The following is a 27500-nucleotide window of genomic DNA, read 5'->3' as shown; positions in this document are numbered from 1 at the left end:
ACATTAAAATAAAAAAGAACAATAGTGTCAGAGTGGCTTACACTTGCATCGCATCTCATAAACTTGACAACACACTGTGTCCAATGTTTTCACAAAGATAAAATAAGTCATATTTTTGGTTCATTTAATAATTAAAACAAATTTACATTATTGCAATCAGTTGATAAAACATTGTCCTTTACAATTATAAAAGCTTTTTACAAAAATCTACTACTCTGCTTGCATGTCAGCAGACTGGGGTAGATCCTGCTGAAATCTATGTATTGAATGAATAGAGAATCCTTTTGAATCTTGGCAAAAATATTAGCCACACGATTATCAAATGTAATAGGAAAATTAATTCATACTGACCAAACTGGCTTTATGGAAGGTCGACAATCTTCAGACAATACAAGGAAATTGTTTAATGTTATTTACTATGCTAGAAGTCTCCCTTATCCCACAGCAGTATGTACTGTTGATGCGGAGAAGGCATTCCACCGCATAAAATGGTCATTTATGTTTTGCACATTACGTACATTTGGATTTGGAGATAATTTTATTCAATGGATTAAGATGCTTTATACAAGGCCCATGGCATCAGTCAAAACCAATAATCATATTTCAGAACCTTTTTTGTTAAAAAGAGGAGTAAAACAGGGATGTCCTGCATCTGGATTATTATTTAATTTGGTTGTTGAACCCTCAGCTGCAAAAATAAGAAGTGAAAATAATATTCATGGTATAAAAATTGGCTCTCAGTATAATAAGCTATCGATGTATTGTGACGACATAATTTTTTTACCTGTCACATGTTAACTCCTCTCTTCTTTATATCAATAATGTCATCACTGAATATGGCTGTTTATCAGGGTATAAAGTTAATTGGGACAAATGTGACATATTACCACTTAATAAACACTGCAAGAAATTACAAGTTCAGAACTCCAAAATTAAATTGTATTGCATTACTATGGTATTGTTGTGTATTGTTTTCAAAAAAAAAAAAACAAAAAAAAAAAAAAAAAAATCGTTTTTGAATCGAGAATCGTTTTGAATTGAAAAAAAAAAAGATTTTGAATCGAATCGTGACCCCTAGAATCGATTTTGAATCGAATCGTGGGACACCCAAAGATTCCCAGCCCTAATATATATATATATATATATATATATATATATTATATATATATATATATATATATTATATATATATATATATATATATATATATATATATATATATATATACACATATATATACATATACATATACATATACATATATATATATATATATATATATATATATATATATATATATATATATATATATATATATATATATATATATATATATATATACCTGTCCAGCCACTCAGACAAATCATATAGTTGATGTAGATCAGGGGTGCTCATTACGTCGATCGCGAGCTACCGGTCGATCGCGGAGGGTGTGTCAGTCGTTCGCCAGCCAGGCATTAAAAAAATAGTCCTAAAAATGAGCGATCATAAATCTTCACTATGACGTCACTTTCGTCACTTGATTGACATTCACGGCACCCGAGGGTCTTCTGAGATGACGCCGGCTGCTGCCAGCTCATTATTAAGACAAAATTACCGACAGGAAGGCGAGAAACACTTTTTATTTCAACAGACTCTGGCGCCGTACCTGTCGTCAAAACTCCAAAGACCGACTGCACAGTTCCTGCCTTCACAATAAAAGCTCTGCTTCATCCTGCCTGCGCTAAGAGTCTCAGACAGCTGGCGTGCACAAGCTAGCAAGCTACGGAGTTTGCCGCCAATGTATTTCTTGTAAAGTGTATACGAAGGAGTACGGACGCTGGACAAATAAGATGCCAAAAACCAACCACTTTCATGTGGTATTGGACAGAAAGGAGGACTTTTTTTCTCCTCCATTTGAAAATGTGGACGTTATCAGCACCACTGTCTGATTCCTATCAATTCAAGTCATCAGAATCAGGTAATACACCAACTTATATTCTTGTCTTCATGAAAGAAAGGAATCTATATGTGTTAAACATGCTTGTATTATCTTTAAACACCTTTAACTTGTTAACAATATTAACTATATGTGTTAAACATGCTTGTATTATCATTAAACACCTTTAACTTGTTAACAATATTAACTATATGTGTTAAACATGCTTGTATTATCATTAAACACCTTTAACTTGTTAACAATATTAACTATATGTGTTAAACATGCATGTATTATCATTAAACACCTTTAACTTGTTAACAATATTAACTATATGTGTTAAAATGCTTGTATTATCTTTAAACACCTTTAACTTGTTAACAATATTAACTATATGTGTTAAACATGCTTGTATTATCATTAAACACCTTTAACTTGTTAACAATATTAACTATATGTGTTAAACACGCTTGTATTATCATTAAACACCTTTAACTTGTTAACAATATTAACTATATGTGTTAAACATGCATGTATTATCATTAAACACCTTTAACTTGTTAACAATATTAACTATATGTGTTAAACTTGCTTGTATTATCTTTAAACACCTTTAACTTGTTAACAATATTAACTATATGTGTTAAACATGCTTGTATTATCTTTAAACACCTTTAACTTGTTAACAATATTAACTATATGTGTTAAACATGCTTGTATTATCATTAAACACCTTTAACTTGTTAACAATATTAACTATATGTGTTAAACATGCTTGTATTATCATTAAACACCTTTAACTTGTTAACAATATTAACTATATGTGTTAAACATGCTTGTATTATCATTAAACACCTTTAACTTGTTAACAATATTAACTATATGTGTTAAACATGCTTGTATTATCATTAAACACCTTTAACTTGTTAACAATATTAACTATATGTGTTAAACGTGCATGTATTATCATTAAACACCTTTAACTTGTTAACAATATTAACTATATGTGTTAAACGTGCTTGTATTATCTTTAAACACCTTTAACTTGTTAACAATATTAACTATATGTGTTAAAATGCTTGTATTATCTTTAAACACCTTTAACTTTTTAACAATATTAACTATATGTGTTAAACATGCTTGTATTATCATTAACACCTTTAACTTGTTAACAATATTAACTATATGTGTTAAACATGCTTGTATTATCATTAAACACCTTTAACTTGTTAACAATATTAACTATATGTGTTAAACATGCTTGTATTATCATTAAACACCTTTAACTTGTTAACAATATTAACTATATGTGTTAAACATGCATGTATTATCATTAAACACCTTTAACTTGTTAACAATATTAACTATATGTGTTAAACATGCTTGTATTATCTTTAAACACCTTTAACTTGTTAACAATATTAACTATATGTGTTAAACATTCCTTGCATTATCATTAAACACCTTTAACTTGTTAACAATATTAACTATATGTGTTAAACATGCTTGCATTATCATTAAACACCTTTAACTTGTTAACAAAAACATATATTTCATAAGTAAGTAAATATAAATTATATATATGAATGAGGTAGATCCCCACGACTTGATCAATTGAAAAGTAGCTGGCCTGCAGAAAAAGTGTGGGCACCCCTGCTGTAGATGATCTAAATCTACTGTACATATTTACTTTAGAAGTGTTGAATACTTCTCTTGTAGCCTTATTTGTATTTGACTTTATCAAATGTTTGGGTAGAATTTTATTAAAACCAGTTTTCTTTGAAGTAATATAGAAATGATTGCTCGCAGCTGTTTGTGTATTTAACGGACAAATGTAGTTAGTCATTGAACTGGCACACAACGTTGCTAAAAAGTATTGACTTTGAATCGAGAAATGTTTTGTATTTGAAACGGCGTGAGCTAATTGTTGCTTTGTGCACGTCGACAAGCCATGTAAAAGGCGTTGCTATGACAACAAGCACGACAGTGTTTCAGTCACCCAGCTCCATGTCCTGGTCGTCGGTGAGGACCAGGATGATGTTGGGACGGATGTTGCGTCTGTCTCTCAGGAGGCGGGGCTTCAGGCGCTGGCCTCCTGGCAGGAACTGAGCGTGGCCGAGCGTGGTGGACGCCAACAGGATGAGGAGGAGTCTGCCCGCCATGGCCCACGCGACCCCTGACCTCACCCGGAGCTCAACCAATCAGCTGCTTCGGCGTCTGGAAGGCAGAAGACAAAGGTCAAAGGTCAAGACGGCGAGGAGAGATATCATGACAGGCGCAGGAGGCGCGCTCATTAATATTCATGAGCTGTGGGCGTGTGCAGCTGGCCACTAACGAGATGCAGCTCTAACGAACACTCTCGTTCATTTTCCATCCCCACCTCGCATGAGGTCAGAGGTCACTGCGCTGAGGTGAGAGGGCAGCAGAGCGGTTACCATGGCGACAGAGATCTCCGTCCTGGAGAGTCGACTGTAGCATCAATAAACACACGCTGTCAGCGTCATGTGAGCTGTGGTTGTGTGTGTGTGTGTGTGTGTGTGTGTGTGTGTGTGTGCGTGTGCTCTCGCGCAGCCATTACAAAACACCGACCTTTGACCTGTGTGTGTGCGTCAATTGTGATTAGCGGCTATTTTATGTCATCAATTGAGCAAGAAAAGAGCCGACCTTTGACCTGGTAAGGTAATGACTTGTGTGAGTTGATGGAAAGGAGATTGTTTAAAGCTACACTAACGCGCTCTATAACTCAAGGCCCGCCGCGTCATTTAAAGTGGCCCGCCATGTCATTCAAGGTGGCCTGGCACTTTATTTTATATGGTCAGCCGCATCGTTTAATGTGACCCTTTGCATAATTCAATGAGGTCCGTCACATTATTCAATGTGGTCTGCCACATTACCATTTAATGTTGTCCGCCATGTCATTCAAGGTGGCCTGTTACATCATTCATTGTGGCCTGCCACATTATTCATTGTGGTCCGTCCTATCATTTAATGTACCCCCTTATGTCGTTTAACCTGGTCCGTCACGTCATTCAATGTGGTCTTCCACAACTTTTAAAGTGGCCCACCATGTCATTCAATGTGGCCTGCTACATTATTTTATATGCTCAGCCACATTATTTATTGTGACCCTTTGCATAATTCAATGTGGTCTTCCACATCATTTAAAGTGGTCTGCCACATTATTTAATGAGGTTCCCAACATTATTCGACGTAGTCTGCCACATTACCATTTAATGTTGTCCCAAACATCATTTAATGTTGTCCGCCATGTCATTCAATGTGGTCTGTTACATCATTCATTGTGGCCTGCCACATTATTCATTGTGGTCCGTCCTATCATTTAATGTACCCCCTTATGTCGTTCAACCTGGTCCGTCACGTCATTCAATGTGGTCTTCCACAACTTTTAAAGTGGCCCACCATGTCATTCAATGTGGCCTGCTACATTATTTTATATGCTCAGCCACATTAATTTATTGTGACCCTTTGCATAATTCAATGTGGTCTGACACATTATTTAATGAGGTTCCCAACATTATTCGACAGAGTCTGCCACAACATTTAATGTTGTCCCAAACATCATTTAATGTTGTCCGCCATGTCATTCAAGGTGGCCTGTTACATCATTCATTGTGGCCTGCCACATTATTTATTGTGGTCCGTCCTATCATTTAACGTGACCCTATATGTCATTCAACCTGGTCCGTCACGTCATTCAATGTGGTCTTCCACAACATTTATGTGGCCCACCATGTCATTCAATGTGGCCTGCTACATTATTTTATATGGTCAGCCACATCATTTATTGTGGCCCTTTGCATCATTTAAATGTGGTCCGTCACATCATTCAATGTGGTCTTTTACATAATTTTAAGTGGTCTGCCACATTATTCGACGTAGTCTGCCACATCATTTATGTGGCCTGCCACACATCATTTAATGTTGTCCGCCATGTCATTGAAACTTGCATGCTACATCATTCAACGTGGCATGCCACATTATTTATTGTGGTCCGTCCTTTCATTTAAGGTGGCCCTTTACATCGTTCAACCTGTCCGTCACGTCATTCAATGTGACACACCATGTAATTCAATGTGGCCTGCCACACTATTTTATATTGTTTAATGTGACCCTTTGCATAATTCAATGTGGTCTTCCACATCATTTAAAGTGGTCTGCCACGTTACTTAATGAGGTTCGCAACATTATTCAACATAGTCTGCCACGCCATTTAATGCTGTCCGCCATTTCATTCAAGGTGGCCCGTCACATCATTCATAGTGGCCTGCCACATTATTTATTGTGGTCCGTCCTATCATTAATGTGGCCCTTTACGTCATTCAACCTGATCTGTCAAGTCATTCCATGTGGACTTGCACATAATTCTATGTGGTCCGCAACGTTATTCAAAGTGGCCTGCTACATTATTTATTGTGGTCCGTCCTATCATTAATGTGGCCCTTTACGTCATTCAACCTGATCTGTCAAGTCATTCCATGTGGACTTGCACATAATTCTATGTGGTCCGCAACGTTATTCAATGTGGCCTGCTACATTATTTATTGTGGTCCGTCCTATCATTAAGTGGCCCTTTACGTCATTCAACCTGATCTGTCAAGTCATTCCATGTGGTCTTCCACATCATTTAATGTGGTCTGCCACATCATTTAAGTTGGTTTTCCACATCATTTTACGTGGCCCGCCAAGTCATTCAATGTCGTCCGCCACATTATCACATGCGGTTTGCAACGTCATTTAAATTGGCCTGTTGCTCGTCACATAATTTGATGTGGCCCGCCACGTTATTCAACGTGGTCTGCCACATCATTAAATGGGGTCCGCCACATCATCACATGTGGTTCGCAACGCCATTTAAAGCGTCACTTGCCACATTAAATGACGTGGTCTGCCACATCAATGTGGCTGACCACGTCATTTAATGTGGTCTGCCACCTCATTCAATGTGGTCCCTTCCACCCTTTAATTTGGTCCGCCACTTCAATTAAAGTGGCTCATCACGTCATTCAATCTGGCCTGCCGCATCATTTTTATTTTTTAAATGTAAAATAGTTGATTATTTTGATTTATAATCATATTTATGAGCACAATATTGTTTGTTTTGATATACTGGGACATTATAGACTACTACTTTTCTTTTTTAAATGTAAAATAGTTGATTATTTTGATTTATTATCATATTGAAAAGCACAATATTGCTTGTTTTGATGTATTGGGACGTTATAGACTATTACTGTTATCTTTTTTAAATATAAAATAGTTGATTATTTTTTATTCATAATATCCATCCATCCATCCATCTTCTTCCGCTTATCCGAGGTCGGGTCGCGGGGGCAGCAGCCTAAGCAGGGAAGCCCAGACTTCCCTCTCCCCAGCCACTTCGTCCAGCTCTTCCCGGGGGATCCTGAGGCGTTCCCAAGCCAGCCGGGAGACATAGTCTTCCCAACGTGTCCTGGGTCTTCCCCGTGGCCTCCTACCGGTTGGATGTGCCCTAAACACCTCCCTCGGGAGGCGTTCAGGTGGCATCCTGACCAGATGCCCGAACCACCTCATCTGGCTCCTCTCCATATATTATATATATTGTATTATATATATATTCAATAATAATTTAATTAAATTGAATTATATTTATATAGCGCTTTTCTATAGTGACTCAAAACGCTTTTACATAGTGAAACCCAATATCTAAGTTACATTTAAACCAGTGTGGGTGGCCCTGAGAGCAGGTGGGTATATTTATGAGCACAATATTGTTTGTTTTGATGTACTGGGACGTTATAGACTACTACTGTTATCTTTTTTAAATGTAAAATAGCTGATTATTTCTATTCATAATCATATTTATGAGCACAATATTGTTTGTTTTGATGTACTGGAACGTTATAGACTACTACTGTTATCTTTTTTAAATATAACATAGTTGATTATTTTGATTTATAATCATATTTATGAGCACAGTATTGATTGTTTTGATGTACTGGGACGTTATAGACTACTACTGTTATCTTTTTTAAATGTAAAATAGTTGATTATTTTGATTTACTTTGATTTATAATCATATTTAATTGTATTGTTTATTTTGATGTACTGGGACGTTATAGACTACTACTGTTATCTTTTTTAAATGTAAAATAGTTGATTATTTTAAAATTTATAATCATATTTAATTGTATTGTTTATTTTGATGTACTGGGACGTTATAGACTACTACTGTTCTTTTTAAAATGTAAAATAGCTGATTATTTCTATTTATAATCATATTTATAATCATAATATTGTTTGTTTTGATGTACTGGGACGTTATAGACTACTACTGTTGTCTTTTTAAAATATAAAATAGTTGATTATTCTTTATTCATAATCATATTTATGAGCACAATATTGTTTGTTTTGATGTACTGGGACGTTATAGACTACTACTGTTCTTTTTAAAATGTAAAATAGCTGATTATTTCTATTTATAATCATAATATTGTTTGTTTTGATGTACTGGCACGTTATAGACTACTACTGTTGCCTTTTTAAAATATAAAATAGTTGATTATTCTTTATTCATAATCATATTTATGAGCACAATATTGTTTGTTTTGATGTACTGGGACGTTATAGACTACTACTGTTCTTTTTAAAATGTAAAATAGCTGATTATTTCTATTTATAATCATAATATTGTTTGTTTTGATGTACTGGCACGTTATAGACTACTACTGTTGTATTTTTAAAATATAAAATAGTTGATTATTTTTTATTCATAATCATATTTATGAGCACAATATTGTTTGTTTTGATGTACTGGGACGTTATAGACTACTACTGTTCAATCAATCAATCAATCAATGTTTATTTATATAGCCCTAAATCACAAGTGTCTGTTCTTTTTTAAATGTAAAATAGTTAACTATTTTGATTTATAATCATATTTAAATGTATTGCTTGTTTTGGTGTACTGGGACGTTATAGACTACTACTGTTCTTTTTAAAATGTAAAATAGTTGATTATTTTTATTCATAATCATATTTATGAGCACAATATTGTTTGTTTTGATGTACTGGAACGTTATAGACTACTACTGTTATCTTTTTTAAATATAACATAGTTGATTATTTTGATTTATAATCATATTTATGAGCACAGTATTGATTGTTTTGATGTACTGGGACGTTATAGACTACTACTGTTATCTTTTTTAAATGTAAAATAGTTGATTATTTTGATTTATAATCATATTTAATTGTATTGTTTATTTTGATGTACTGGGACGTTATAGACTACTACTGTTATCTTTTTTAAATGTAAAATAGTTGATTATTTTAAAATTTATAATCATATTTAATTGTATTGTTTATTTTGATGTACTGGGACGTTATAGACTACTACTGTTCTTTTAAAAATGTAAAATAGCTGATTATTTCTATTTATAATCATATTTATAATCATAATATTGTTTGTTTTGATGTACTGGGACGTTATAGACTACTACTGTTGTCTTTTTAAAATATAAAATAGTTGATTTTTTATTCATAATCATATTTATGAGCACAATATTGTTTGTTTTGATGTACTGGGACGTTATAGACTACGACTTTTCTTTTTTAAATGTAAAATAGTTGATTATTTTGATTTATAATCATATTTAATTGTATTGTTTATTTTGATGTACTGGGATGTTATAGACTACTACTGTTATCTTTTTTAAATGTAAAATAGTTGTTTATTTCTATTCATAATCATATTTATAATCATAATATTGTTTATTTTGATGTACTGGGACGTTATAGACTACTACTGTTCTTTTAAAAATGTAAAATAGCTGATTATTTCTATTTATAATCATATTTATAATCATAATATTGTTTGTTTTGATGTACTGGGACGTTATAGACTACTACTGTTGTCTTTTTAAAATATAAAATAGTTGATTTTTTATTCATAATCATATTTATGAGCACAATATTGTTTGTTTTGATGTACTGGGACGTTATAGACTACGACTTTTCTTTTTTAAATGTAAAATAGTTGATTATTTTGATTTATAATCATATTTAATTGTATTGTTTATTTTGATGTACTGGGATGTTATAGACTACTACTGTTATCTTTTTTAAATGTAAAATAGTTGTTTATTTCTATTCATAATCATATTTATAATCATAATATTGTTTATTTTGATGTACTGGGACGTTATAGACTACTACTGTTATATTTTTTAAATGTAAATAGTTGTTTATTTCTATTCATAATCATATTTATGAGCACAATATTGTTTGTTTTGATGTACTGGAACCTTATAGACTACTACTGTTATCTTTTTCAAATGTAAAATATTATATGTGGTCTCTGTACAGAGGATGTCATTGTGGCTTGTACAGCCCTTTGAGACACTTGTGATTTAGGGCTATATAAATAAACATTGATTGATTGATTGATTGATTGATATTTATAATCACAATATTGTTTGTTTTGATGTACTGGGAGGTTATAGACTACTACTCTTCTTTTTTAAATGTAAAATAACCTCTTGACAGCTGATACTGATATTTCAATTCTGTACAAAAAGATGATAACACTGATGATGATGTCACACAAAATAGTGAATTTAAAAATAGATTAGTTATATATAACAATTATATCGACTAATTATCAGGAATAGTAAACATCACAAGCCTGACACTTCCACATGAGTTTGGCCGAGAGGACATTGAAGACTCCTTCTGGAGCATCATCAGTTGGAGTTCTTCCTCCTCTAAGTTCCTCTCCCTGCTCTTCCTCCTCTGATCAAGTCAGCTTCAATTAAAGAACGTTGACTTGTAAAGAGAACAGAGCCATGCAAAGGCTCCACATTCTCCGTCTCGTACTCGCCCTCGCCCTCGCCCTCGCCATCCCCGCGGGGGTTTCAGCCCTGCTGCCCACTTGCAGACACAAATAAACTGATGGAGATCTCTCACACACACACACACACACACACACACACACACACACACACACACACACACACACACACACACACACACACACACACACACACACACTCGCAAACATTCTTGTATTTGTTGCCTTCTTGAGACCTGAGAAAAAAGCCCACCTCTTTAGGACCACCCTTTCTAGATATATAAAGATGTGTATTTACAACATTAATAATATATACATACTATGCAAATATAAAAAAGCTTGTTGTGAAATTTTTTTTGGAATTTCACAAGAAAAATGTCACAATTTCACAAGAAAAACTTTGAATTTTGGCAGTATTATAATAAGTCGTCATTTTACTCAACAAAAATCAGAATTTCACAAGAAAAACTTAACATTTGTGCAATGTTATGATAAATGCTGGAATTTTACTCAATAAGTCGCAATTTTACAAAAAAAGCTTAACATTTGATAATTTTTATGAAAAGAGTGGTCATTTTACTCGACAATAGTCAGTTTTATAAGAAAACTTTAAAATTATGGCAATATAATATTAATAATCAGAATTTTACTTGGCAAAATGATGACAAAAGTCATCATTTTACTCAAAAAATGTCAGTTTTACAAGAACAACAAAAAAATGGGCAACATTGTGATAAAAGCCAGAATTTTATATGACAAATGTCACCATTTTGCAGTAAAAAGTAATAGTTTTACATAAAAAAAAAGTAATCATTTTACAAGAAAATATTGCAATATTACAGAAACAGAAAGAAAATGAGAAATTGTTCCCAATTTCCCATTGTGAGAAAAAACGCTTTTAGTTAATTTATTTATTTTTGTTGAATTTTTTGTTTGTAATTGGTTTTTAATTTTCCTTATTTACTTCAAGTTATCACAGTATGTCTCTATATACATATTTATATCTTTTTAAAAAAAAAAACATTTTGGCCAGAGGGGGAGCGCTTCAAATATTTACACACACTTGTTATTTCATATGTTGACCAGAGGGGGAGCACTTTTAAAAGTGACACACAGTCAATGTAAAAAAATCCCTCCTTTTTGGGACCACCCTCATTTTGATAGATGTCACCACCAGGGGTACAAATGAGACATTCTCTATTAGATGCAATGTTATTAGGACCATGATTTATGTCATCACTTGTTCACACCTCCTCATATGGAAGATACTTTTCCGTCTCGCTGTCTCAAGAAGGCTAGAAATACAAGAACACGCACAAGCAAACACACACACGGCATGCTATGCATCAGAAGGGGTTAAAGGTCGCCACAGTAGACACTTCTTAAGGCAACATGCTAATGCTAGTGAGTCGAGCAGTAGGCGGAGGTCAAAGGTAATAGAGGGCCGCCCTCGTGGGTCAGGAGGGAAGCAGCCAATCGCTGCGCGTCAGCGTGCGTTGCCATGGCGACTCTGAGCCCAGGGCCCGCTCCCTAATCAGGAACATGTGGGAAAGGGAAAACATGGAGAGGAATGTGGAGGAGAGACCGTCATCGACGTCTGCATCAATCCCTGTGTGTGTGTGTGTGTGTGTGTGTGTGTGTGTGTGTGTGTGTGTGTGTGTGTGTGTGTGTGTGTGTGTGTGTGTGTGTGTGTGTGTGTGTGTGTGTGAGACACAACAGCAACAACAACACTGTAAGTGTCATTGTTTGGGTCTAACCTGCATCATTAATCAGGAATGTCCAGTTCCTTCTACTGGGTCACAACAAGTGCACAAATGCTCTGACACACACACACACACACACACACACACACACACTAGTAAGTCACATGTGGACACCGTCACTTAAACCAGACGAGTCACAAGTTCTCCTGAGCAGGAGGTCTTTTTCTGCACGGAGCAATGTAACCGTGACAACGGTCAACAGAAAGTCGTGACAGGAAGTGGGCGTTACCTCGGTGTGTCGCCATCTTTGCGGAACTGGCATAAAAAAATTATTATTGATAATGATATCAAATAAGGCAGTGGTTACCAAACTTGGCTCTCCGAGTACAACCATGACAACATTAAAATACAGTAGCGTAGTAGACCTAAGTATTCATTAAGTACCACCATAATGACAACATTAAAATACAGTAGACTAGTAGGTCTAAGTATTCATTAAGTACCACCATAATGACAACATTAAAATACAGTAGCGTAGTAGACCTAAGTATTCATTAAGTACCACCATAATGACAACATTAAAATACAGTAGCGTAGTAGACCTAAGTATTCATTAAGTACCACCATAATGACAACATTAATATACAGTAGTGTAGTAGACCTAAGTATTCATTAAGTACCACCATAATGACAACATTAAAATACAGTAGTGTAGTAGACCTAAGTATTCATTAAGTACCACCATAATGACAACATTAATATACAGTAGTGTAGTAGACCTAAGTATTCATTAAGTGCCACCATAATGACAACATTAAAATACAGTAGCGTAGTAGACCTAAGTATTCATTAAGTACCACCATAATGACATTAAAATACAGTAGTGTAGTAGACCTAAGTATTCATCAAGTACCACCATAATGACAACATTAAAATACAGTAGTGTAGTAGACCTAAGTATTCATTAAGTACCACCATAATGACAACATTAATATACAGTAGTGTAATAGACCTAAGTATTCATTAAGTACCATCATATTGACAACATTAATATACAGTAGTGTAGTAGACCTAAGTATTCATTAAGTACCACCATAATGACAACATTAAAATACAGTAGTGTAGTAGACCTAAGTATTCATTAAGTACCACCATAATGACAACATTAAAATACAGTAGACTAGTAGGTCTAAGTATTCATTAAGTACCACCATAATGACAACATTAATATACAGTAGTGTAGTAGACCTAATTATTCATTAAGTACCACCATAATGACCATCATTAAAACACAGTAACCTAATAGGCCTAAGTATTCATTAATTAGCACCATAATTAAAACACAGTAGCCTAGTAGGCCTAAGTAGTCATTCAAAACAAGGCAGAGGTTTTATTTAACAAGTGTGTTTAAAACTTTTGGCCACACTGTTTGAACAGTAACACTGGGTGGGAAAATAGGAAAATAAAACACTGTACTTTCATCGAGTAATTCTTTGGCGTACCACCAGATGGAGCAAGTACCATAAGGTGTTTCCTGGATTCCACTCGGGATGTGCGGAGGTGACGACCTCATCGGTTGATATCGTTGCCAGAGTGTATCGGCAAATCGGTAACTACGCCAACATCGAGCATCTCTACTCGAGGACAAGTCGTTAATTGGAAAATTGGAGCCAGGTCTCTTTGTGTAAAGAGTTCATGTAGGTAATCATGTGGCGTGCATGAGAAAGTGGAAAGCGACGGCCGTTTGTCAACATCATTACGCAACACGGCGGTAGGGGAGCCAAGGAACTGCTGAGTCAGCATAACACGCGTGACTGAGCGGAGTGGCAACATTTTGAAATGCTTGTAAGAATAAAAAAAACTACAACAGGAGGTTGCCCACAGCCACGGATGTTAAAACCCACCGTTTTTTTGCTTTTGACTAAAGGAGACTTTGTTAATCGACCGTTCAGTGGGGATTTAACGAGGGAAAAATTGACGAATTTGAACAAAAATATGCATTAAATATGTTTTTATTTCCATAATGCATGCTGCTTGTTGACATTTATGATACGACCCATTCTTCCTTTTAGAAGAATAAACGTGGCGAGGAAATGACGAACAGTCATCGCACTACTGAATAATGACATTTTAACACACACACAATATTGTATTTCTTACCTTCTGGAGACCTAGGAAAAATGCCTACCTTTTTAGGACCACCCTTTCTAGATATATAAAGGTGTGTATTTACAACATTAATAATATATACATACTATGCAAATATAAAAAAGCTTGTTGTGAAAAATGAGTTGGAATTTCACAAGAAAAAGGTCACAATTTCACAGGAAAAAGTTAGAATTTTGCCAGGATTATAACAAAAGTCGTCATTTTACTCAACGCAAGTCAAAATTTTACAAGAAAAACTGAACATTTGTGCAATATTATGATAAAAGTTGGAATTTTACTCAATAACAGTCGCAATTTTACAAGAAAAGCTTAACATTTTGGCAATTAAATGAAAAGAGTCGTAATTTTACTCGACAAAAGTCACAATTTTGTAAGAAAACTTTCAAATTTTGGCCATATAATAATAATATTCGGAATTTTACTTGGCAAAATGATGACAAAAGTCGTAATTTTACTCAAAAAAAGGTCACTGTTTCACAAGAACAACAAAAAAATGGGCAATATTGTGATAAAAGTCTGACATTTATATGACAAATGTCACCATTTTTCATTAAAAAGTAATAATTTTACATTAAAAAAAGTAATAATTTTATCAGATAATATTGCAATATTACAGAAACAGAAAGAATATGAGAAATTGTTCCCAATTTTATAAGAAAAAAGTCGACACATTGTGAGAAAAACAATGCTTTTAGTTAATTTATTGATATTGAATTTTTTGTTTGTTATTGTTTTTCAATCTATACTATTTACTTCAAGTTATTACAGTATGTCTCTATATACATATTTATTTATTTAAATACATTTTGACTAAAGGGGGCGCATTTCAATTTCTTACACACACTTGTTATTTCATATGTTGGCCAGAGGGGGAGCACTTTTAAAAGCGCCGCACAGTCAATGTGAAAAATCCCTCCTTTTTGGGACCACCCTCATTCTCTTAGATGCAATGTTATTGGGACCATGATTTATGTCATCACTTGTTCACACCTCCTCATATGGAAGCTACTTTTCCTTCTTGATGTCTCAAGAAGGCTAGAAATACAAGAACACACACACACACACAAACACACACACTTACGTACATCACCACCTCTCATTCTCCACTCAATCCTCCTTCTGGTCAAGAACATGACCAGCATACTGATAGAGGTATACAACACACACACACACACACACACACACACACACACACACACACACACACACACACACACACACACACACACACACACACACACACACACACACACACACACACACACACACACACACACAAACCGTGCAGGTCCACACAATTGTCTTTGTTTCAAAACGTAACAGCATAACAACACACTTAACGTCACACGTTTATGTCGACACAACCAGGTTGTTTTCAGGCTTCTGATTGGCTGCGGTGGATTATGTCCAAACGCACACAAACGCTTTGACACGTTCTGAACGTCAGGTGTTGAGAACACTTTTACTAGCAACGAATAATCCGATGTATTACTTTCATTACGTCAGAAGTGAAATACGTAAAAGCACACTAAATAGAAAGAGGCAACATCACACAGCAAACATGCAGGCTAAGTACACACACACATACACGTACACACTACTACCACTACTACGAGGGAATAATGAACAACAAATCTATGATGGAAGTGACAAGCTTTCAATCCTACAATACCCCGATTGTGGACAAAGAGACTACAGCCATGGACGCACGTTCAATCTCTTTGTTAGCGAGCGCTAACGCAATCCAGCGAAAAGATTCAATACAGCTGCGAAGCGAACAAACACACTTGGCAACAGGCACCGCCTTTTAAAGGCACACGCACTCTGCTCTCATGAAACGTCTCATTATTTTTTATTATTTTAGTAACGCATGAATTACTCTCCTTAGTAATTAATTGACATGAATTACAGAGTATTTTCATCAGTAATTCATTTACTTTTATAGTAAAATAGCAAGTAACTATAATATTTCCGAACACTGCTGACCATACACAAGTAACGGGGAGCGTCCGTCAAGACTGGACAGTTGAACAGGAAGTTATTTCACAATAGAAGCACAGTGTATGTTCCAAAACATACAAATTAAGAGTGTAAGAATATGCACTTCCACTTAAAACTAGTACAAAATAACTTGCAGTGTGCTGTGGTGCAGCCCTGTTCTTACTGCCATGCTTTTATTTTGAAGGCCTCACTTCACGGGCTACAGGATGTGTGGCTGAGCGAACTGTTTATTTAATGTTTATTTAATGAAACTTTAGGGGGGTGACAGTTATGATTATGACACGCCACAGGACCGCGACAGCAAGCGTTTTGCTGAATTTCCTGTGCGTTGTCGGGCTAGCTGATGGTTGCCATGGTGACCATCGACACTGTTGTCGTTGTTGGCCTCTCTTTGGTGCTCCCGCTTTGCATTGTATCTCACTTGGAGTTGTGTTGCTTCAAGAAGGTAGTGGCGTCCGGTGAATGGAAGTAAAAATGCGTTTGCCGAATTTACGTTGGATAAAAACTCCCACACAGGAGTGCACACGCCAATTGGGACTTTACTCGTGTCGGCGCCTCGTGTGGTCATGTGACCACCCCGACAGCCACTGTACACTTGGTCATATTGTAACGTCCCTCGGCGTGAGACAGGAAGTGCGAGCAGGAGGTCGCGTGCGAGGGACACGGTCCTCACAAAGACACTAAAGCGAGTGTGTGTGTGTGTGTGTGTGTGTGTGTGCAGGGACCCCGAGGGGCTCCAAGCTGTATCAAGTTCAAAGGTCACAGGGCAGCGTTGCCATGGTTTTGCCCCCGGGTGGGCCGCTGAGCGGGATCAGCTGATGACGTCAGCCTGTCGCTTGGCCAACGATGTCCTCGTTATGTCTTCTCTTTGACCCCCTTTTTGTCCACATGGCCCTCATCAGTGACTCTACGCTGCCCCCGGTGGGGACATGTGGAAAACCTCTACCTGATCTGAACCAAAATTGATCCCCAGCAACTTTACGAAGCATCAAGCAGGTTTATATGTGGTTATAGTTTTGCACACTCTTGGAGTCAACATGTGCATAGTCATGTACAAACCCCGTTTCCATATGAGTTGGGAAATTGTGTTAGATGTAAATATAAATGGAATACAATGATTTGCAAATCATTTTCAACCCATATTCAGTTGAATATGCTACAAAGACAACATATTTGATGTTCAAACTCATAAACATTTTTTTTTTGCAAATAATCATTAACTTTAGAATTTGATGCCAGCAACACGTGACAAAGAAGTTGGGAAAGGTGGCAATAAATACTGATAAAGTTGAGGAATGCTCATCAAACACTTCTTTGGAACATCCCACAGGTGAACAGGCAAATTGGGAACAGGTGGGTGCCATGATTGGGTATAAAAGTAGATTCCATGAAATGCTCAGTCATTCACAAACAAGGATGGGGCGAGGGTCACCACTTTGTCAACAAATGCCTGAGCAAATTGTTGAACAGTTTAAGAAAAACCTTTCTCAACCAGCTATTGCAAGGAATTTAGGGATTTCACCATCTACGCTCCGTAATATCATCAAAGGGTTCAGAGAATCTGGAGAAATCACTGCACGTAAGCAGCTAAGCCCGTGACCTTCGATCCCTCAGGATGTACTGCATCAACAAGCGACATCAATGTGTAAAGGATATCACCACATGGGCTCAGGAACACTTCAGAAACCCACTGTCAGTAACCACAGTTGGTCGCTACATCTGTAAGTGCAAGTTAAAACTCTCCTATGCAAGGCGAAAACCGTTTATCAACAACACCCAGAAACGCCGTCGGCTTCGCTGGGCCTGAGCTCATCTAAGATGGACTGATACAAAGTGGAAAAGTGTTCTGTGGTCTGACGAGTCCACATTTCAAATTGTTTTTGGAAACTGTGGACGTCGTGTCCTCCGGACCAAAGAGGAAAAGAACCATCCGGATTGTTATAGGCGCAAAGTGTAAAAGCCAGCATCTGTGATGGTATGGGGGTGTATTAGTGCCCAAGACATGGGTAACTTACACATCTGTGAAGGCGCCATTAATGCTTAAAGGTACATATAGGTTTTGGAGCAACATATGTTACCATCCAAGCAACATTACCATGGACGCCCCTGCTTATTTCAGCAAGACAATGCCAAGCCACGTGTTACATCAACGTGGCTTCATAGTAAAAGAGTGCGGGTATTAGACTGGCCTGCCTGTATTCCAGACCTGTCTCCCATTGAAAATGTGTGGTGCATTATGAAGCCTAAAATACCACAACGGAGACCCCCGGACTGTTGAACAACTTAAGCTGTACATCAAGCAAGAATGGGAAAGAATTCCACCTGAGAAGCTTCAAAAATGTGTCTCCTCAGTTCCCAAACGTTTACTGAGTGTTGTTCAAAGGAAAGGCCATGTAACACAGTGGTGAACATGCCCTTTCCCAACTACTTTGGCACGTGTTGCAGCCATGAAATTGTAAGTTAATTATTATTTGTCAAAAAAAAAATAAAGTTTATGAGTTTGAACATCAAATATCTTGTCTTTGTAGTGCATTCAATTGAATATGTGTTGAAAAGGATTTGCAAATCATTGTATTCCGTTTATATTTACATCTAACACAATTTCCCAACTCATATGGAAACGGGGTTTGTACATGACATTTGCCTTTTTAAAGCATTACATGGATAAAATTATTTAAGATGTCAATAAACTTCTCAATCAATCAATGAATCAATCAAAAACAGAACGTGCACTTGCGGCACCAACAGAGTTCACAATATTGAAAACATGAGATAACTGTACACGCTAAGGTGCTACAACAGACTAAGATGCTACAACAGACTAAGATGCTACAACAGACTAAGATACTACAACACGCTAAGATGCCATAACACGCTAAGATGCTACAACACACTAATATACAATGAAAACTTTAACCTTACCCCTAACCTGAATAATACATATAACTCGTTTGAGGTGCTTACTATGAGGTCTGTCACACCGCTGCCTCTCTACCTGGCTGTTATCTACCACCCCCACTGGGCCCTATTCGGACTTTATCAGTGAATTCTCAGAGTTCGTCGCTGATCTAGTGACGCTCGCCGACAATATAATTATAATGGGGGACTTTAATATCCATATGAATACCCCATCAGACCCCCCGTGCATGGCGCTCCAGACCATAATTGATAGCTGTGGTCTTACACAAATAATAAATGAACCCACGCATCGCAACGGTAATACGATAGATCTAGTGCTTGTCAGGGGTGTCACCACCTCCAAAGTTATGATACTCCCGTATACTAAAGTAATGTCCGATCATTACCATATAAAATTCGAAGTTCTGACTCATTGTCAACAAGCTAATAATAATAATAATAACTGCTTAAGCAGCCGCAACATTAATGCTGCCACAACGATGACTCTTGCTGGCCTACTGCCTTCGGTAATGGCACCATTCCCAAATTATGTGGGCTCTATTGATAACCTCACTAAAAACTTTAACGACGCCCTGCGCGAAACCATTGATAGTGTAGCGCCGCTAAAGCTAAAAATGGCCCCTAAAAGGCGTACCCCATGGTTTACAGAAGAAACTAGAGCTCATAAATTATCATGTAGAAAGCTGGAACGCAAATGGCGCGCGACTAAACTTGAGGTTTTCCATCAAGCATGGAGTGATAGTTTAATAACTTATAAACGCATGCTTACCTCAGCTAAAGCTAAATATTACTCAAATCTCATCCGCCTCAACAAAAACGATCCTAAATTTTTGTTTAGTACAGTAGCATCGCTAACCCAACTAGGGACTCCTCCCAGTAGCTCCACCCACTCGGCAGATGACTTAATGAATTTCTTTAATAAGAAAATTGAACTCATTAGAAAGGAGATTAAAGACAACGCATCCCAGCTACAAATGGGTTCTATTAACACAGATACGAATGTATATACGACGGATATTGCCCTCCAAAATAGTCTCTCTCTTTTTTATGAAATAACATTAGAGGAATTGTTAAGGCGTGTAAGTGGGATAAAACAAACAACATGTTTACTTGACCCACTTCCTGGGAAACTTATCAAGGAGCTTTTTGTATTATTAGGTCCATCAGTGCTAAATATTATAAATTTATCACTTTCCTCTGGCACGTAATTCTATGGCAAATCCAGTGTAAATTAGCATCACGCTAGCGTTTTTTGAAAAAGTAGACCCTTACTTTACGCTGGAGTGTTTTCGACCCAGCATACTTTCTTTGTTGGTGTTGAAAATTGCGCCATCACTTTTTGTCTTGACGGATTGTTTGCGCTGTTTAGTCTGCAACCAGACGTGACGTCACGTGCAACAAAGATATCCAAATATGGCACCGTTTGATTTTAGGTGAATCCATAACCGCTAGTACTGACGGAGTTCGGTTGGTGTCTGTAAAAGCAACAGACACCTTCATAACAATATGTAATATGTTTTATATACACACTGCAAGTATATATATATAATGTAGTAACAGACACCTTCATAACAATATGTAATATGTACAATATACACACTGCAAGTATATATATAATGTAGTAACAGACACCTTCATAACAATATGTAATATATTTTATATACACACTGCAAGTATATGTATAAAATGTAGTAACAGACACCTTCATAACAATATGTAATATGTACAATATACACACTTTAAGTATATACTGTATATAACGCAGTAACAGACACCTTCATAACAATATGTAATATGTACAATATACACACTGCAAGTATATATATATATATAATGTAATAACAGACACCTTCATAACAATATGTAATATGTACAATATACACACTGCAAGTATATATATAATGTAGTAACAGACACCTTCATAACAATATGTAATATATTTTATATACACACTGCAAGTATATGTATATAATGCAGTAACAGACACCTTCATAACAATATGTAATATGTACAATATACACACTGCAAGTATATATATAATGTAATAACAGACACCTTCATAACAATATGTAATATGTACAATATACACACTGCAAGTATACATATAATGTAGTAACAGACACTTTCATAACAACATGTAATATGTACAATATTTACCGTATTTTTTTATCATTTTAAACATTACTAAAAAAATTGGGTGGAATTATTCCACCAAACTATCAAAAAATGAAGCAGACTTTTAGGGATAGTATGGCCTTTGCATCCTTACAAGCTCGTAGAAGGATTTTATTGGAGTGGAAATCATAGTTTGCCCCCACATCTTAAGGACCTCATGTTTTTCTTAGATTTAGAGAAAATTAAATATAATCTGAGGGGTACACCAAAACAATTTGACTTGACCTGGGGCCGCATAATTAGTTACACAGCTAAATTAAAGACACTATAGGACACATGTGACACTCACTGTTGACAATGAACCTTTCCACTTACCTCAATTCTTTTTGTGTTTTTTAATTCAGTCACACTTCTCTGTATGTTTTGGGGGGGTATTCTTATTTTATTTTGTATTTTTTATGGGTTTTTTGGGGGGGGGGGAAGGGGGGGGTGTCTGTTTTCTCAGTACCTGTATTATCATTTCCCTATCAAATGAATTAATAAATATTATTTAAAAAAAACAAAAAAACAATTACAAACATTTTATAAATTTTTTAAGTAAAATATTTTAGATTTTTTTTTTCTATCGATTAAGAATTGTTACATATGAGAATAGCGATTCATAAAATGTTTAAAAAATTTAAAAAAGCAGTGATCACTATTTCGCAAACACACACACACACACACACACACACACACACACACACACACACACACACACACACACACACACACACACACACACACACACACACACACACGCACGCATTATTGTATTTGTTACCTTCTTGAGACCTGAGAAAAAAGCCTACCTCTTTAGAACCACCCTTTCTAGATATATAAAGATGTGTATTTACAACAATAATAATATATACATACTATGCAAACATAAAAAAGGTAAGCTTTTAGTTATTTTTTTGTTGTTTAATTTTTTGTTTGTAATTGTTTTTTAATCTTCATTATTTACTTCAAGTTATTACAGTATGTCTCTATATACATATTTATTTATTTTTTTTAAATAATAATTTTGGACACTTGTTATTACAAATGTTGGCCAGAGGGGGGGGAACTTTTAAAAGCGACACACGGTCAATTTGAAAAATCCCTCCTTTTTGGGACCACCCTCATTTTGATAGATGTCAACACCAGGGGTGCAAATGAGATCTCTATTTTTTGCTTTTTGTAATGTGCTTAAGGCCGATGACAAAGGAGTCACGGACCACAGATGGCCCCTGTGCCGCACTCAGGGCAACCCAGCTGTAGAAGCTAACTGTTAATGGCCACCATAGTCTTAGTACCGTGGTGTAATTGTTCATCCTTTGGTCACATATGGGACGCGGGTTGTCTTACGTCGGGGATGAATAAGGAAGTCCTTCTTTCGCTACCGTTTTTTTTTTTTTTATCATATATTGCTGCCTTTGCACCTGTCAATGTTTACTTTTGTAGGCACATTAAATCAACAAAAAATCCGGACTTTGGAGCAATGTTCACGGACTGTAGTATTTGGCTCTCTATTAAATGCAATGGTTTTCCGTATTGGGACCATGATTTCGGTCCTAACTTGTTCACACCTCCTCATACGGAAGCTACTTTTCCGTGTGGATGTCTCAAGAAGGGCAGAAATACAAGAACACACACCCACCCACACACACACACACAGAGGGAATGTTGGAGAAAAGTGTACCTCTCCGTGTGGAGGCAGGTGTTCTCCTCTCGGACCCCCGTGGAGGAGGATGAAGGCCCCAGTCAGAGAGTGGGCTCCTCCATGGCCAAAAGTCCTCTTTCCAAACTTGTGTTCAGGCCGACGTCTTCCTGTCTTCTGCCTGCAGAGGAAGAGTTGAGAAACGAGTGGGAGGTCTCACTCGGATGATTTTTTTCCCTCCTCGCGCTGTCCCGGCTTCCTCGCCCCTCTTTTCTCCCTCCCTCGCCGCTGCCTGTCTAAGGGCGTTCCAGAGCTCCGCCGCTGGTAAAGCCATCTGTTGCAACACGTCTGCACGCCTCCCCACTCTCGCCCTCCATCCCTCCCCTCTCACACCCCGGCAGAGAGAGAGAGGAAGAGAGATAAAGAGAGAGAGAGGGAGCGCGGGAGGGGGGTAAGAGAGAGCAGGGGGCGGGACTTGGCCTCAGTGACGGCCAATAGGTGGGCTTGGACGTTAGTCTGACTGCCTGGAAGAGGAGGGGCAAGCAGAAAGAACAGGATCAGACACACACACACACACACACACACACACACATACACACACACCAATTATTGTATTTGTTACCTTCTTGAGACCTGAGAAAAATGCCCACCTCTTTAGGACCACCATTTCTAGATATATAAAGATGTGTACTTACAACATTAATAATATATACATACTATGCAAATATAAAAAAAGCTTGTTGTGAAAAATGAGTTGGAATTTCACAGGAAAAAGGTCACAATTTCACAAGAAAAACGTAGAATTTTGGCGGTATTATAATAAAAGTTGTCGTTTTACTCAACGCAAGTCAAAATATTACACGAAAAACTGAACATCTGTGGAATATTATGATAAAAGTTGGAATTTTACTCAGTAACAGTCGCAATTTTACAAGAAAAGCTAGACATTTTGGCAATTTTATGAAAAGAGTTGCAATTTTACTCGACAAAAGTCAGTTTTATATGAAAACTTTAAAATGTTGGCAATATAATAATAATAATCGGAATTTTACTTGGCAAAATGATGACAAAAGTCGTCATTTTACTTTAAAAATGTCACAGTTTTACAAGAACAACCAAAAAAATGGGCAATATTGAGATAAAAGTCAGAATTTTATATGACAAATGTCACCATTTTGCAGTAAAAAGTAATAATTTTACATAAAAAAGTAATAATTTTACGACAAAATATAGCAATATTACAGAAACAGAAAGAATATGAGAAATTGTTCCCAATTTTATAAGAAAAAAGCTGACACATGAGAAAAAGACTGCTTTTACTTGTCTTTTCTTTTTTTTTTAAATGTTTCGTTTGTAATTAGTTTTTAATCTTCATTATTTACTTCAAGTTATTACAGTATGTCTTTATATACATATTTATTTATTTTTGTAATTAATTTTGGCCAAAGGGGACGCATTCAAATTTCTTACACCCACTTGTTATTACATATGTTGACCAGAGGGGGAGCACTTCAAATTTTTAAACACACTTGTTATTTCATATATTGACGAGAGGGCGGAGCACTTTTAAAAGCGACACACAGTCAATGTGGAAAAATCCCTCCTTTTTGGGACCACCCTCATTTTGATAGATGTCACCACCAGGGGTGCTAATGAGACATTCTCTATTAGATGCAATGTAATTGGGACCATGATTTATGTCATCACTTGTTCACACCTCCTCATATGGAAGCTACTTTTCCTTCTTCATGTCTAAAGAAGGCTACAAAGACAAGAACACACACACACTCACACACAGACACAGACACACAGACACAGACTCGAGGTTATTTCCCCTCAATTCAATAAAAAATATTTGACCTTTAGCAATCTTGGAGACAGGAAGTGAACTTACACGAAACGACTTGCTGTCATTGCGTTTACGGGGGTGAGTTACAGCTGAACAAGAAGTCTGTTTATGTTCTTCCATGTGCGCACACACACGCACACACACACACGCGCACACGGACGGGCGTTTCCATGGCGATGGCGGACATTGGAGCGCCAACAAGTGAATCAAACAAGCCGTGAAAACATGAATGTGGCCGGGGCTACGAAGGGGCTACGGCTCTCGGCTCTCATCACGATGAGAGCCGAGAGAGTCAACTCCATAAGGGGAAAAAACAACAACAAACTGACTGCAGAGCCAAAGCATCGCCATGGCAACCATGCTTGAGATCAAACATAGTATTTTACAGTCAACAGTCCAAGGCACACCAAGTCGCCCTCAAGGGAGACGGTTGCTTTTTTTTGTTTTGGCAGTCTAAAGGCTCGGATTCAGTCTACATCAGGAGGTAGTCCCAATCCGACTGGAATCAGATTTTGTCAAATGTGACTTCAGTCTATACAGCAACGCGACCCGAATGCGACTTTTTCCTCATCCTTGGGCGAGTTACGTCAGTCACGTGCTGGGGGAAAGACGCAGCCCGTGGATACTTCATTATTATTTGCACTGGTCAATAGTACAAATAATAGTCTATATGTAAGATTAGGGGTGTAACGGTACACAAAAATTTCGGTTCGGTACGTACTTTGGTTTAGAGGTCACGGTTCGGTTCATTTTCGGTACAGTAAGAAAACAACAAAATATAAATGTTTATGTTATTTATTCACCAAATTTGTAAACAATGGCTTTATCCTTTTAACACTATAATAATTCTGCCCCCGTTAATCAACATTAAACTGCCTCAAGTTGTTGCTCATATTAAATAAAATGACAAAACTATTCTTCTACATATAAAAAGTGCAACATTAAACAGTTTCAAGTCAACTCATCGTGCTTAATTTATTACAGCATTTGGGAAGCCTGTAGTTGATTTTTATTATGTAAATGTTATATTTTTATCAACATGTGATAGCAGGGACCCTGCCATTCAAAACTAGACTGCCGCATTGCTAATGATTCATGTAACTATAGCTGAAAAAATGGTACAATAGTGATAGGAGAGGCTTTTCATCCCTGAACACCATGGAGTTCATGCAGGCTTAATGATGCACTTACATTATTATATCAACTATCAGAGACAGAAACTCTTCATTCAACATAATGTCCTTTTTTGCTGCTTCAACACAGCTCAATCAACACAGAAAAAGGTAAAGTGAAATAACAGACAGACAGGGCTTTGCTGTCCGTAACACACACACACACACACACACACACACACACACACACTCACACACAGCAGAATGAGCTAACGTTACGCTAAAAGCGAATTAGCCTTCACCTCAAGCCAGGACTGCGAGCGAGCTGAGCTGCAGTTTATATTTCTAGAAGGTCAACGGGCTCATAGTAATGTTACTAGTAGGTGTGGGAGATGTTCATTATAATTTTGGGAGAGTCCACTGCCTGATGCTTACCTGCTAAACGCTAAGCACTGACTACATGCGCTCGGAATACGCACTGCTGATTGGCTGTTACCGCTCTGAATACGCACTGCTGATTGGCTGTTACCGCTCTGTTTGTAACCAATCAGATGGTTGTGTGGGTGGGACAATGCCGGGTGCTGTGTAGAGGACTGACAGAGACAGAGGCAGAAGAAGCGGAGCAGCTTGTTAAGACTTTAGTTTAGGAAACTACTTAATATGTTCGTGTGGAAACTCGTTCGGTACACCTCCGAATCCGAACCGAAACCCCCGTACCGAAACGGTTCAATACAAATACACGTACCGTTACACCCCTATGTAAGATACAGATTTATATTTTCATTCTGAATAAATAGCGATTGTTGAAGGACCGGAATTAACGCTGTGTCGTATTTGCTTACATGTTACGTACATTGTGTGTGAGTTGTTTACGTAAGTGAATATCCACGCTAATGTCAGTGTTATCCCCTACTTAACAACCATTAAAAGATTACAACCCTCCCAAATATATTACACTATATACATCCATTCATACTTTATATCACTTTACTTTAACATAACAAAACAGTAATCTTTAGCTGTGGCGACTTTTATTTTATTTTGTAGTAATTGAAGTGACTTCCTTGTTCATTTACGGAATCCGTTCAACTTCCTTTATTTTCACTTCATCCAACTGTGCATGCAAGTCACGTCGAGGACACATCGGGGCCACATCGGGGCCACATTGGTGCCACATGGGGGCCA

At 36.8% G+C, this 27500-nt stretch overlaps 1 protein-coding gene across 4 annotated transcripts in view; it reads right to left on the bottom strand.

The window, feature by feature from the left end:
- The window catches only part of LOC133653423 (extracellular sulfatase Sulf-2-like), an 84700-nt gene that overhangs the window by 38400 nt on the left and 18800 nt on the right, over positions 1–27500 (bottom strand). For 2 of the 4 annotated variants that reach the window (XM_062052663.1, XM_062052660.1), the window contains exons 3-4: positions 23397–23878; positions 3918–4135 (exon numbers count right to left, since the gene is read on the bottom strand). In XM_062052663.1, the coding sequence (XP_061908647.1) occupies positions 3918–4080 (163 nt within the window). In that variant the 5' untranslated portion in view covers positions 4081–4135; positions 23397–23878. The remainder of the gene's footprint in view (positions 1–3917; positions 4136–23396; positions 23879–27500) is intronic. The other 2 variants (XM_062052661.1, XM_062052662.1) reach the window with 2 other exon arrangements.

The sequence above is a fragment of the Entelurus aequoreus genome, linkage group LG07 (genome assembly GCF_033978785.1).
Source record: "Entelurus aequoreus isolate RoL-2023_Sb linkage group LG07, RoL_Eaeq_v1.1, whole genome shotgun sequence".
NCBI classification, from domain to species: domain Eukaryota; kingdom Metazoa; phylum Chordata; class Actinopteri; order Syngnathiformes; family Syngnathidae; genus Entelurus; species Entelurus aequoreus.
Note: the sequence above shows the minus strand (reverse complement) of the source record. Positions and strands in the feature narration are given on the sequence as shown.